Source organism: Poecile atricapillus, chromosome 18 (genome assembly GCF_030490865.1).
Source record: "Poecile atricapillus isolate bPoeAtr1 chromosome 18, bPoeAtr1.hap1, whole genome shotgun sequence".
In the NCBI taxonomy this organism is placed as follows: Eukaryota; Metazoa; Chordata; class Aves; order Passeriformes; family Paridae; genus Poecile; species Poecile atricapillus.
This window is the reverse complement of record NC_081266.1, coordinates 9,286,426-9,300,876: the sequence shown is the minus strand read 5'-3', so window position 1 is coordinate 9,300,876 and position 14,451 is coordinate 9,286,426. Positions and strand designations below refer to the sequence as shown.

The window sequence follows — 14,451 nt, the reverse complement described above, 5'->3', positions numbered from 1 at the left end:
TGAAAGGAGAAACTTTGACAAAAGCATGAAACTGGTATGGCTATAGGAAAATTTAAGCTGAGCAGAAGTTCTTAACCTGGCTATCCTTGTCTCATTTTTCTCTCTTTTAAGGGATGACACCAACTATCTTAGGCTTTTGCCCCACTACAGTCAGTGGGAGTTTAGTTATTTGTTTAAATGGGCACAGATACCTAGGGTAAAAGAAACTCTTTACCAGTTCAGACTAGTGATAGCAGCTTAGTTATAGAGTAGAAAAAAAAGAAATCATATTTTAATCCTGTTTCTTTTCTCCTTTAATTAGCTTTGAGCCCTAAATGGAACGAAACATTCTCTTTTAACATCCAAGTTCCAGAACTGGCAATGATACGCTTCTGCGTGCAGGATGAGATTTCTCTGTCTAACAACGATTTCCTTGGCCAATACACTTTACCTGTGATGAGCCTCAATAGAGGTAATACTTTTATGAGGTTCTCCGGACCACCCGGAAAGGTGATCGGAGAAATCTCAATCTCCGGAGGGGTGTGCTTGGTGTCCCCGATGGCGATGTACTTACTGTCACGTCCGGTGTCCATTGTCTTTTCCTCCAGCGGGTCCACAGCTACTACTGTCCAGTGCTGGGACCGGAAGAGGATGTCTCGTGTCGTTACCAAGTGTCTCGTCCAGTGAATAGGCCATGTCCGGTTGGTGTTTTTCCCCCCCACCGCGATACCTGCCCCATTTGTTGCTTCACGCGGGGCAGGTTCGCGCCGCGCTTTTAGTTTTTTTTATTAAAGACTCCCTCTCCCCCTTTTCCCCCCATATTGCCCCTCGCAGGTCCAGGGCAGGGATGCGCGGCAGGGCAATCCCTGGTCATATGCCCCAGCTGCCCACAGCGATAGCACTGCAGAGGTTTTCCAGACAGTGGTGGAGGTTGGCCTGGCGGGTGCTGGGCTATTGCTGCAGTCGGTGGTCTCGTGGCCGCCGGTGGTAGAGATGGCGCCCTGGACGTCCCCACTAATGGCACTTTCTTCTCGCATGCATCAATGAGGACATCCAAGGTTGGCGGTGGATACAAAGGCAGGCTGAAAATAACTTGTTTACAAATGTCATTACAATTTGTCTTTGCCATCTCCAGGATAAGCTGCTCCTGCAGCTCAGGTCTGTCAACCTGCCTCTCTATCTGTTCCTGTAATCGGTTGACAAAAATGGTAAAGGGCTCATTGGGCGACTGCTTGATATTTGAAAAGTTGGTCAGGGGTTCCCCTCCCGGCAAGATGTTAAATACCTTCTCAGCGGCCTCTGTTATTTTAATTAGGACAGGCCAAGGTAAAACCCTGGCATGTTCTTCTGGCTTCCCCCAATTCCCTTCACCGCACAGGTGGTCTATCGAGAGGGGATTCTCGTCTGCGTCAACCGCAAGACTCCTCGCTGCGCAACAGCTCAGGAAGGATGGCCTCCAACGATTTCTTCCACCTTTGTTTCCACAGCCTATAGTCAGCTGGGGAAAGGAGGCAGGCAAACAGTTCTTTTAAATCGTGGGGAACCATCTCGTTCGCCGAGAAGGTGGCCTTTAATAAGCCCTTAAAATATTCACTTCTCCTGCTGAACTCCTCCTGGGCTTTGCACAGCTCCCTCTTTGTCTGGAAGGAGAAGGGTTCCCATTCTCGGTACCTCCCTCCCCTTCCTCGAAAACTGACTGGTGCGGCAAAGGGAATCACAACCTGTTCCGGGTTCTGGTCCTCAGGCCTGTCACTTCCGGTCCCCAAAGCATGGGGACCGGATGGGGCGGCACGGGAACTGGGAGAAGGGGCATGGGAACCAGGAGGAGGGGCGTGGGAACCAGGAGGAGGGGCGTGGGAACCAGGAGCCAGAAGAGGCGGGGCTGGAGGGCCGACTGAGGAGGAGGGTTGGAGGGAGGAGCCGCAGCCGGAAGAGGTGGGGTTTTGGGAGGTTACACTTTGGGGGCACGCCCCCGAGGAGGAGGAACCACCCAAGGGGAGGTGGGAGGAGTCAGGGTAGGATAGAAGGGAGGGGCTAGGGAAGAAGGGGTTGCACTTTGTGGGAAGAAAGGGGTTCTGGGAAGAAGGAGAACAAGGGAAGGTTTCGACCATGCGGTCCCCGCCATCTTGTGCCCCTTGGGGGCCATTTTGAGGGTCAGGCAGGGCATGGGGAGACATAGGAGAGCACTGGAGACAAGGGAAAATAGGGGATCCAGGGTTCTGGGAAAGTAACTGGGGATCATTAACTTTATTAAACTGGGGATTTGCAACTTGGAAAGGGGATAACTTTGGATTGTCAACTGGGGGAACAGGGGAATGGGTAAGGGCTCCGGCAGCTTGGCCAGGGCTACTGGGGCAAGGGTTCTGAGGGAGGCTTGGGGAGCCAGGGAGACTGCTGCCGACTTCGGAGCCCTGCGTTCTACGGGTTGCTCCGCAGGTCTCCCCCAACTTAGGAGCATGGGGATTGGGAAACTGGGGAAACTGAAGAAACTGGGGAAGGCTGCGTTGGCTGCCTCTGCATTCCCTTTCTTTCAATTAAGGCAGTCTGAATTAAAACGAAAAGTGGGATTAATTTGGCGGCTGTTTTGTCACCCTGAACCACCAAAGCCGTTAATTTGGACCCAACCGAATTCCAAAATATCACTGAGATAACATTTTCAGGGGACACATGGGGAAAATGCAGGAACAGCCAACGTACTAGCCTTTTGACCAACCCACGCGAAAATTTATGATTCCCACCCTCGAGGATACCCACAACTTGGAGGAAAATCCCCCTCTGCGGAGCCGACAAACATGCGCCCATCTCTGATTCCCCCCTGGCTCCGCAGTTCCACCGCCTCCCAGCAGCAAATGTAAACTTAACTGAAAATAAGGGTCAGGACCCAATTCACAACACACAAGGGGGACTCACACACACACACACACCCCTCCTTCCCCCACTGGGGAAACTCACCAGGTCCTGACTTGGGCTGTGGAAGGCGTCCGAGCCCCAGAAGCGGTCTCCTGCACACCGGAGGTTGTCGCTTCTTCCCCGGGAGTGCCGCCGGACAAAAACCGACCTGCTACAACCGGGGTAACTGCCGCCCACAAGTCTTTGTAATCCACAGGGTCGACTCCTCCGGGGGTCTCCACAGGCTGCAGAGGCCCCACGTTGGGCGCCAGTTAACGCTGCTCCTTCCGCGGCCTTTCCAGCTCAGGCTAGCTCTGCCTCACTGACCGCTAGCAGCGTCAGGAGTGGGGAATGATCTGGGAGCTATTTGTCCCAGACCGAACCTTCAGAGCTCTTAAGCCCTCAGGCACTGCGGTCTCAGCACGTTGTGGATGCTCGGTGGAGGAACGGAGGAGGCTCAGAGTCCAATAATCTTCCCAGAAACCGGATTTATTGTAGGAGACAGGAACAGTAGACGGGGAAGGGACTGGAAAGGTCAAAGGTAGGACAAACTGAGCGAGCAGCACCTCTGTGCGCCGCAATTTAAGGTGGGGAGGGTACAAACTCAGGAACCAATCAGGGTATTTCACGGGAGGAGTTGGGGGGAGGGTTTACAATGTTGGGGGCCAATAGGGATAACACGTGGGAGGGGCGGCAGTCATAATGCCAATGGGGCTTCGAGTAAGGGATGAAAAGCAGGGAACTTGCTGGATCAAAGGGTTGGGTTTACATAGATTGATAGGGCTCGGGGGCAGGATCAGGGTAATGTATGAGGAACAATCTGGAAAAAGGGGCTAGGGTTTACAATAATTGACAACTGGGTGAAACCAACACAGAACCACGGGGGGGGGACAACAGGAACAAACCAACTAATTGTGTAAATAAAATTAATTGACTGCCTGCAACAACAGGTAATACTTTTATGTCAACCACCTATAACAGCTCAAAAAAATCTGCAACATTCCAGGCTTTTTTTGTTACTATAGCATTGAGAGACTTCAGCACTACGTTTATTCTCTAGAGCACAATTTTGTAACAAAATGAATAAATGGCACTCTCTGTTTTTTGAAATAAACATATTCTCTGAATGCAAATCCGTGATGTTGAAATCAGAACAATATTAATGGCAGGTGATTCTTCCCACTGCAGTATTCCATTCTAGATGGAAACTGCCCAGGTGGTATTTTAATTTTAATTAAGTTCTCTTAGTCTTTGTATCCTTTACCATCCTTATGTTTTTCTCTTACATACACTGCTGTAAGAATTTATTTACATGGCGAAGAAAGGACTACAAAATATTTCTTAATTTTTAATATCAAGATATTCATACACCTTTTGAAAGCAAATCAATATAGAAAGTGGTTAGGAAAAAACATTCAACAAGACAAAATATCTATATATTATATACAGACGTTAGTTGGATTTGATTATTATCCAATAAAGGAGGATTAGGAAAAAAATCCACAGAAGAAATCATCCTTGCACTGCAGCAACCTCTGTAAATTACTGGCTGCCTCTAGACTAAATTAAAACCAGTAAGGAACGTGGAAGAACCATCACTGCTGCTGCTTTTCACTTCCTCTGAGTCCCTGTGTAACTGAGCAGAGGAAGGCTAAACCCTGTCTGTCAAAGCTGCAGCTTAATTAGCAAATATAGCCTCTGCCTCAGGAAAAAGAGAACATCCTCTGGGCTACTTCTAAGCTTGCAGAGCTGAGAAATTAGTATTACAAAGCAAGAGGCTCCTTCAAAAACAGGATATATAAACATTAGGAAAAATGGGTGGTTATGGTTGCTTCCCAAATATTAATGTGGTACCAAGACCCTTCCTTCTTCTTCCTTTGAGCTATGCATATACCAAAGCATGAACACCTCTCTTCTACCCTGCTACTTTCATTTTCCTCTTGCAGAATAGACCCAAATTGCTTCAAAGAAAATTAAAAATAAAATCCCAACTGCAGTAATTCAGTAATAATTACAAAAGAAGATAACCCACTCTGTCACTACGATACACCCTGCACTGTCTGCTATCGGCAAGACAAAACTAGAAGGCAACTGGCCAAAAGTGATTGCAGAAATATGACATTTTTTTTCCTCCAAACAACCACCTTTTTTACCTAAAATTTGAAAATATTTAACTGCTTCTCTTCAGCAGCAGTTTCTTTTTTTGTTACATATCCTGATCCAAATTTTTTTGGGTTATCTGGGTATGTGCATGAAGACAGAAGACACACTGACAGAGATCACTGCCATGGAGGTCAGTGGCAAGGCAACCAAAGAAGAAATTGCATTTATCTCAACTTCATGCAGGAGAATAAAAATATTTTGCTGTCAGTGAAATTCTGGAGAGCATTTTTTTGAGCAGGCATTTTCTACCTTTCAGAAATCTGGCAGCGTCTGTGGAGCGAGCCTCCAGATGGCTTTGTCATTTACCATGCTAAAAATGTAAAGATGCTCTATGCACGTTATTGATGTGAATATCCAAATATAGCTTATGTCCAATACCTTCAGCATCCTCATCAACCTGCCCTCAGCAGAGTGGCCAGGACTGGAGCAGCCTGGCTGGAACAGCTGCTTATGCAGCATTCCTGAGGGGGAACAATTGTGCTGGCAAAAATATGTGCCCTCATGGCCAAAAAGGGATCCTGGGGTGCATCAAGAAAAGCATTGACAGGAGGTTGAGGGAGGTGACCCTGCCTTTTTACTCAGCCCTAGTGAGGCACATCTGGAGTGCTGTGTTCAGTTCCAAGCTCAGCAGATGAAGAAAAGCACGGAACCACTGGAGTGAGTCCAGTGAAGGGCTATGGAGATGGTGAGGGGACTGGGGCATGTCTCTCAAGAGAAAACTCTGAGTGAGCTGGGCTCACCCTGGAAAAGAGACAGCTGAGAGGGGACCTCATCCATGTCTGTCAGCATCTGCAGGAAGAGGTCAGGGAATGTACCAGGATCTGCTCCATGAGGCCCAGAAATGGGACAAGAGGCAACAGGAGGAACAGATACCCAGGAAGCTCCACCTGAATGGGAGGAAGAACTTCCTTGTGCAGTGATTGAGCACTGGAGCAGATTGCCCAGAGAGGCTGTGGAGAATCCCTCACCGGTGATATCCCAGAACCATCTGGAAACAATCCTGTGCCACGTGCTCTGGGATGGCCCTGCTGGAGCTGGGAGGTGGCACCAGATGACCACTGTGGGCCCTTCCAGCCTGACCCCTTCCATGATTCCATGAAACAAGAAGGGGTGGAGGAAAGTGAACAGTACTCACAAGTTCATTGTAAGTAGGGTCAGAGCCTCTTGGAGCTGTTCTTGTTTTCCTTCGACTGACCTCATAAGGATCTGGCAGAAGATAAAATTCAGCGTGTGCACTTGGGGCAGAGCCATCTGGGAGGTGCTGGAAAATAAGAAGGTCATAAATATGAGTGTCCATGTTCTAGCAAAGAAAACAAATAAAAAGTACCAAATGAAATCTGTGTTTTTAGCAGACATAAAAACATGTTGCATTTTCAGTATTCTCTGGGCTAAACTGGAGTGCCAGTGGAATAACAAGCATTAGTAGAATTCAGCTTAAAATGGAATCAGGAAAATAAAAATTAAATAACACAGAGACAAGGTAAAATTATCTGTCTTTAATATTTTCATTCTGATGGAAAAAATCCTTAAGCCTCAATCTACTCTAACTCATCTTAATCTGATACAAAGTCTGGCCTTTCCACTTTCCAGAGCAAGGCATAGGAACTGGATTTTAGATGGCAAGCTCCTACTGATTTTAACCCCCAAGTATCTGTGCTGATATTGGGGAGACCGATGGTTTCTAAGGGTGTTTTGTAAAACATATTGCTATAGAAGAGCCAGGAGCATTTCCTGCAGCAATATGGGCAGAACAGGATTCTTACAGCAGCCTTTCTGATCTCACCCATCACACAGCTGCAATCTCTAATTTTCCAGTTCAGGTTACTGAATGATATTCCAGATATTCCATCTTATACGGCAGCAACTCGAGATCAGAGACAATCTATTAACCAGGCTCAGTCATCAACACCAGCCAGTGCTGGTGGGTGGAGAATTTTCTGATAACTTCTGAGGAGCTGTAAAGTCATTCCTAAAGCAGATTACAATTACTCAGGAAACACATGATATTACTTGAGGCTTCAAAAGAACACACAAGAAACATAAAAATTAAAAACTACGGAGCAGGCACGTGTCACTTAATGCTTGGCTTATAATTAAATACAAACCCTTGTGTTGGTTACACAGTATACAGTCAGAAAGCACAAAATGGAGTGTATCAAAATATCAATAATTTTGATCATATAATCAGCATTTTAGACAGGAAGTTTGCCTGTCAGCAGCCAAGCAATGCAGTGACATGATGCAAATGAGAATACAGGCAAAAAGAAGAGAACTTAAAACATTTGGAGCCAATGAACCCAAAGGATTATACAGGCACTTGCATTTCTATCTCCTGTTGTAGTTTTACACCTGGCTCAGGATGAAGAAATTTCTCAGATTTTGATTATTCACAGTATGTGTCTGGAAATGTGGGGCTTTCTACAGCATTACCAACATCATATCCCTGGGATAGAAGAAACTGCTGTCTCCTAGCAATAAATAATTTCTCTGTTGGGAAGGAAAACAGTGCTTGTGTGTGTGAACAACCAGTTCTTGCACAACAAACCTCTGGTTTTTGTTATCTGAAGTGATCCTTCAAGGCAAATGATGTGGTCTACTGCAAAGCTGATTCTTGCTACCATTAACATCATACAGCATCAAAGGATGCCCCACTCAAACCATTACATATTGTCAGCACTATGGGAGTGATTAATATTGCTATTGCTAAGTTCCCCAAAGCACATCTGATTTAAAATTCCCATGGGATTTAGATAGATGGGATTCAATAGCCAACATAAGAGAGCCATTAAAGGGCAATGGAACTAAAGGGTATTTTCCAATGTGGCCACATTGTTAATGCAGGATTTATAATTTACACTGTCCACTTGAAAACCCACCTCTGTTGATTTAGGACTGTACTAAAACTTCATTGAGGATTACAAGTAACAGTAAACAGAGCATCTCTTAAAAATCAGGAGGGAGAATGAAATGCAGCCCTAAGTCCCAGTCCAAGGAACCAGGATCCTAAGTGCAATCTAGATCTGCACTTCTCAATGAATAGGTAAACATCACTGTAACTTGAAGGTCAACTGATTTTAGTTGTTTCAGACAAAGGAAGGAACCAGGCTGAGGTGACAGGCTCCAAAGGTAATGTAGTTTAACAGGACATGGGTGTCCAGAAGTGGATGTGATTAACTGAAAAGGAGTCAGGTAAAACTGTCACTGTGCTTTTGAACTGCTCTTTCTCATGTTACCTTGCCTTCAGCCAACTAACCTTCCTCTGTCAGCTGATTCCTCCCAAAATTTAAGGGAGGCACTTTGCAGCAGTGTTTTGGCTGTATGAGATGGACTGAAAACTACTTCCTCACTATCTCTTTGAATGTATTTAAATCTGTGTTCAAAGAGGTGAGTGGGAGGAGAGGGTCAAGAGAGAAAATTAAAAAAGAGAACATTTTAGAGATTCAGACGGGAAAACTCGACGGGGGAGCTGTTGCTCTGGATTATTTCAGAACTAAAATAAAGCCCCTTTTCATGAATAGTAGCAATCAGCAGTCAGACTGTTAGAGGTAACTTGATGTGCAGCCACCTGAATTCCAAGTAGACATTGTAGTTCTGATTATTGTTTCTTTTCTCCCCCACTTTAGAGGTGACATTTCCCTCCTTCCTCCTCCCTTGCTGAGGAAAGGCAAACAGGCTGCTCCAAATCCCACTATTGTCCCAGTTTTCCATCTGCAGAGGCACTGTTATGCCACCAAACAATCAAAAAAGCTCATATGATGAGTTTATGTCGGTTTCTCTTTTGATTGGCACAAGAGCTGAATTTCTCTTCTTGTGAAGAGCCTGTTTAACCGTAGGATTTCTTGAGGCAAGACTTGCAATGGAAAGAGTTGTACTTTGCTAGACACTTCCTAGCAGGAACAAGGAGTGATAGTGGCAGTTTGACTGTAATAGTGCAAAAACAAGGCTTGGATTAACGTGGCAAAAAATCTCTTTTAAAATCATGAGTAGGTGGAATTTGAAGTAAACTGTTTTATTAAGACAACAGACATAGCAGGCAAAAAACCCCCAAGTTTTGGGCAAACTAATCCTCTCCTAGGGTTTCTGAGTTATAAATAAAGGAGAATGGAGAATAAAGGAAAAATGGAGGAAACATCAGAAATATTTTTCTTACTAAGGATTATGACTTCTGTCATATTACAGTATCACATTTAGTGATCACTTCTAACTCAGTCTGCCCTGGCTTATTTATAAATTTAGGTTAACATGAGGAATACCTGACCAAAACCACAGAATCCCAGATGGGGTCAGGCTGGAAGGGCCCACAGCGGTCATCTGGCCCCACTTCCCTGCTCCAGCAGGGTCATCCCAGAGCATATGGCACAGCATTGCATCCAGATGGTTCTGGAACATCTCCAGTGAGGGATTCTCCACACCCTCTCTGGGCAATCTGTTCCAGACTCTGGTCACCCACACAGGAAAGAAATTCTTCCTCATATTCAGGTGGAACTTCTCTCTTTGCAGCAAAGAGTACCTGCTCTGATAGTTCATGACAGAAACAGAGTAAGATTTCTAGCAGACTCATAAGTAGTTCTGAAATCCAGCAAATTCCCTCTTATTAAAAGTTTTTAAAAAATCAATTATTTTTGTCCATAGTCCAGGGCAGATGGAAAATCAAAGGGTACCTTGGGAAAGTAATTTTGCACTTTACAAAACCTTTATGGCTTGAATGGACTTGTGATCAAGGTAACAGAAAAATCCTAAAGTTTTAAAATGAATTCTATTTGTGTTTAATTCTGAAGTAATTTCATTAACCCAAAAATAAAGGCTTTTACTTCCTTAAGGAGAAGTTATTCCCAATTTAAATTACTGTCTTAAAACTTTCATTGTGTTAGTTTGCAAATAAATCCAAGCTATAAAAATCTGCAAGACTGTAAAGGTGTAACACCAAGCTCCCACCAAAAATGCCATAGGTTCTCTTGATATGCTTAGGGACAAAACTCCCACAAAACTGATGATTTTGATCTGCCAATAAAAAAACCTGAATTTAGAAGTTGGCTCAAATTGAATTTAGAAACTGGCTGTATTTTCTTTCTTCAACAGCCAGGTGATGATTGAACTGTCTTCTCAGAGAATGACCAGCCTACTTGACCTTGATAATGACAGATGTTTTTTAAGGAACTCAGTTACAATTGCCTGTATTTATGTGAAAAAACGAATTTACTTTGGAAACATTATTTTCTTCTAAAGTCAGGCAGAAGGTGCTGAAAATCTTTAAGAATGAGGGAGAATGAGGGAGAGAAAATAATACTCTGGATTTGCTTCTTTTCATATGTCTAATTCAATACTGAAAACCTAAAATACAGAGCCTGCATCTGTTATGACTGTTCCATTTTCCACTCCAGTTTTATTTTCCAAAACCAAAAAATGTTGATATTTGCTTACAGAAATCCACACAGATAGGTTACATCCTATATAACTTAATTTTAAAAATAGTAGCTGTGGCTGGGATATAATGGATGAAATTCAATTAATTTTTCCACAAGAAATATTTTATCCTAATGACTTTTCTCCCATGATCATTACTAATGATCCTCAGCTCTCCTAACATAAGCATTCTTTGTTAGCATTACTATAGGCATAACTACTGAAAAATCTGCCACATATTCAACTATTAAGTGATTTAGCACCCAATATGAATATTGAGCCATACTCACATGATTTTTAAAATATGCATTTTAAGGATTATTTATTGTAAAACTTTTTAAAACTCACGTCTTCCTAAGCAACGTAAAATTTTCTTTTTAGGAGACTTTTGCCTCAAATTTAAATCATGTCATCAGTTTCTGTTAGTGTTAGACATGCAGATCACCTTTTGTCCTAGAGATTGATGGCTCCTGAACATTTGATAGTTCCAGCTGCTGTTCTCTTTTTCCCATTTTTCATTTTCAACAATTTTGACAGTAAAAACAAATGATCAACTTGTATTAACCAATGACATCTTTCCTCCTCTATAAATAACTACTTTTCTTCCCTGAAAAATTAATTTCCTTGACATTTTTAAATCTCAGTTTCTCTCTTCCTTTTCTTCAATGGAAAAAGAAATAATATATATCTATATAAAGATATATATATATATATATGGATATATATATCCAGACATTAGAAAGACTCCCATTTCAGCTCCTGTCCTCAAATAAAAATAATTCACTGTGTTCAGTAGTTCTCTTAGTCTTCCTATCCTTTACCATCCTTATGTTCTTCTCTTACATACACTGCTGTAAGACTTTATTTACATAGCGAAGAAAGGACTACAAAATATTTCTTAATTTTTAATATCAAGATATTCATACACCTTTTGAAAGCAAATCAATATAGTAAGTGGTTAGGAAAAAACCTTCAACAAGACAAAATATCTATATATTATATACAGACATTAGTTGGATTTGATTATTATCCAATAAAGGAGGATTAGGAAAAAAAATCCACAGAAGAAATCATCCTTGCACTGCAGCAACCTCTGTAAATTACTGGCTGCCTCTAGACTAAATTAAAACCAGTAAGGAACGTGGAAGAACCATCACTGCTGCTGCTTTTCACTTCCTCTGAGTCCCTGTGTAACTGAGCAGAGGAAGGCTAAACCCTGTCTGTCAAAGCTGCAGCTTAATTAGCAAATATAGCCTCTGCCTCAGGAAAAAGAGAACATCCTCTGGGCTACTTCTAAGCTTGCAGAGCTGAGAAATTAGTATTACAAAGCAAGAGGCTCCTTCAAAAGCAGGATATATAAACTTTAGGAAAAATGGGTGGTTATGGTTGCTTCCCAAATACTAATGTGGTACCAAGACCCTTCCTTCTTCTTCCTTTGAGCATATACCAAGGCATGAACACCTCTCTTCTACCCTGCTACTTTCATTTTCCTCTTGCAGAATAGACCCAAATTGCTTCGAAGAAAATTAAAAATAAAATCCCAATCGCAGTAATTCAATAATAATTACAAAAGAAGATAACCCACTCTGTCACTACGGTACACCCTGCACTGTCTGCTATCGGCAAGACAAAACTGGAAGGCAACTGGCCAAAAGTGATTGCAGAAATATGGCATTTTTCTTCCCCCAAACAACTGCCTTTTTTACCTAAAATTTGAAAATATTTAACTGCTTCTCTTCAGCAGCAGTTTCTTTTTTTTTTACATTTCCTGATCCAATTTTTTTTTGGTTATCTGGGTATCTGCATGAAGACAGAAGACACACTGACAGAGATCACTGCCATGGAGGTCAGTGGCAAGGCAACCAAAGAAGAAATTGCATTTATCTCAACTTAATGCAGGACAATAGAAATATTTTGCTGTCACGGAAATTCTGGAGAGCATTTTTTTGAGCAGGCATTTTCTACCTTTCAGAAATCTGACAGCGTCTGTGGAGCGAGCCTCCAGATGGCTTTGTCATTTACCATGCTAAAAATGTAAAGATGCTCTATGCACGTTATTGATGTGAATATCCAAATATAGCTTATGTCCAATACCTTCAGCATCCTCATCAACCTGCCCTCAGCAGAGTGGCCAGGACTGGAGCAGCCTGGCTGGAACAGCTGCTTATGCAGCATTCCTGAGGGGGAACAATTGTGCTGGCAAAAATAGGGTTAGAGCTGTCCTGAGACACAAAATTTCTAAAAAGTCAACCAACAATTTCCAAGGGGTCCTGGCTGTCAAATGGGGAAAAAGTAGCCCTGTCAAGGGGGAAACCAGCAAGAGGTTCACTCTGTCATATTGGGGACATCTCCTGGCTTGGCTTGGTTGAATTGCCCCCACATTGGTGCCTGGCCCCAGCTGGTTTGTGCTGATCCTGCTGCTTTGTATCATCACCAGTGACAAAATGTGTGTATAGAACCAGAAACTGGAGGGAAAATGGTCCATTCTGGGGTGACCACTGGAGGTTAGGCAAGATAATTCATGGTGTTCAAAACAGCCGTGGTCAGGCAGGTGATCCATCACAATGAGATGGAAATGTGATTCCAGCGCATCTCAGTTTCAAACTGAGCCCAAGGCACAGAGATACTGGGATTTTCAAAATGAGCAGGAATTATTTGTTAAATATTTTAAAAAAACAAATTTTTGGTTTTGTTTTTTTAATTTTTTTAAAGGAGATGGTTCTGGAAAATGGACTGGATCCCAAAAGACCCAGAGTTTTATAAGAATTATGCAAAATGCTTCTCATCTGCTTCAGTCATTTATAGAGGACAGCCCATCTACCTCTGCTTAAATGAATTATATAAAATGAAAGCTGGCCTAGGATACCCAGAAGCTCACATGGGTTTCTCTCCCTTTATTCAAGCCTTTATTTCTATGGTGCTCTGAAACCAGAAAGTTGAAGAAATGCACTGAAATGTATCTCTGATGACCCATTTAAAAAGAATAATTTATTGTCCTGATGATCCACAAAGAGATAAGGAGAGACACAACCCCAACTTGATATAATGTCAATAAAATATAAATATAAATATAAATATAAATATATATATATATATATATATATATATATATAAAATAATAGAATGGAATGGAATGGGGAAGAGTCTGTACATCCACAGGATCTTCACTGATGCCTGGGACTCGATCACTGTGTGCTCCACGTGGCACCATGAGGGCATTAAAAAGTTACCAAGGCTGAAAAAAAGAATATAAAACAGAAGTGGGAATGTATGGAATAAACGTACAACTCCCAGTGAAAGAGCTGAGTGAGAATCACATAGATTTTTTTTTTCCTGAAAGAAAAGGCAATGTGTTTGCATTGCTATCTTTGAGACAATTAACTCCACTGGTTTGGGTTTTTTTTGGTTTTTTGTTTGTTTTTTTCTAATAGGTGAGAGAAATCAAGAATCAAGGCTCAGTCATGCTCTATTATCCTGTGGATCAGCAATGTTGGTGCAGGGTGAAGAATGCAGAGAGTAGATTTCATAAAGAAGTCTTAGAAGCTTTTATTTCAGAATCACCACCAAGCCCATAAGGAAACTAAATTCCACTGCTTTCAGCCTTGTATTACTGCTGTGCTTGGAACATGTTACTTTCAGATGAACATTTAGTCACAAAGTCTATGACACTGGCTGAGATAAGAATGATCTTGTTTTGACCCTTAGAAACATAGATCCCAGAATTTCTTCTTTTGAATAAAACACAAAGGAGAACAAATACTTTAGACAAATCCCCGTTTCACTTTCTTTTTGAAATCACTCAGGATTAAGAGCACTGCTGCCTGTTAGAGGGCATGAAAATAAATTAGCCTTTGAGAAAAGAAACACAAGCAGAGGCTGTTGTTCTGTTTCTATCTCTCTGCCACATACAAATTCTTTTCTCTCCTTGCCTGGGCCCAGATAGTAAGTGAATATAAAAATGTGTAAAGAAACAGTGAGATTGTGATCTGTGTCTTCATTCTGCACTATTTTTCTTCT

The 14,451-nt window shown here is 42.5% G+C and overlaps 1 protein-coding gene across 1 annotated transcript; it reads right to left on the bottom strand.

Annotated features, from left to right (window-relative positions):
• Nucleotides 1–420: 420 nt before the first annotated feature.
• Nucleotides 421–13,645, bottom strand: LOC131586087 (uncharacterized). The gene is made up of 4 exons (XM_058852825.1): nt 13,586–13,645; nt 6,167–6,331; nt 2,932–3,162; nt 421–1,165 (listed from the first exon to the last, which is right to left on the bottom strand). The coding sequence occupies exons 1-4, from the start codon at nt 13,643–13,645 to the stop codon at nt 755–757; spliced, it is 867 nt and encodes a 288-aa protein (XP_058708808.1). The 3' UTR covers nt 421–754.
• Between the last annotated feature and the right edge of the window lie 806 nt (nt 13,646–14,451).

Excerpts from the sequence above, each read along its gene's own strand:
- LOC131586087 (XM_058852825.1), bottom strand. The coding sequence starts at position 13,645 with ATGGTGCCACGTGGAGCACACAGTGATCGAGTCCCAGGCATCAGTGAA. Across the intron at positions 3,163-6,166 it reads ACCCTACTTACAATGAACTT|GCCGCGGAAGGAGCAGCGTT; the intron begins GTGAGTACTGTT and ends TGAGCTGGAAAG. Across the intron at positions 1,166-2,931 it reads ACAGCCCAAGTCAGGACCTG|GAACAGATAGAGAGGCAGGT; the intron begins GTGAGTTTCCCC and ends AACCGATTACAG.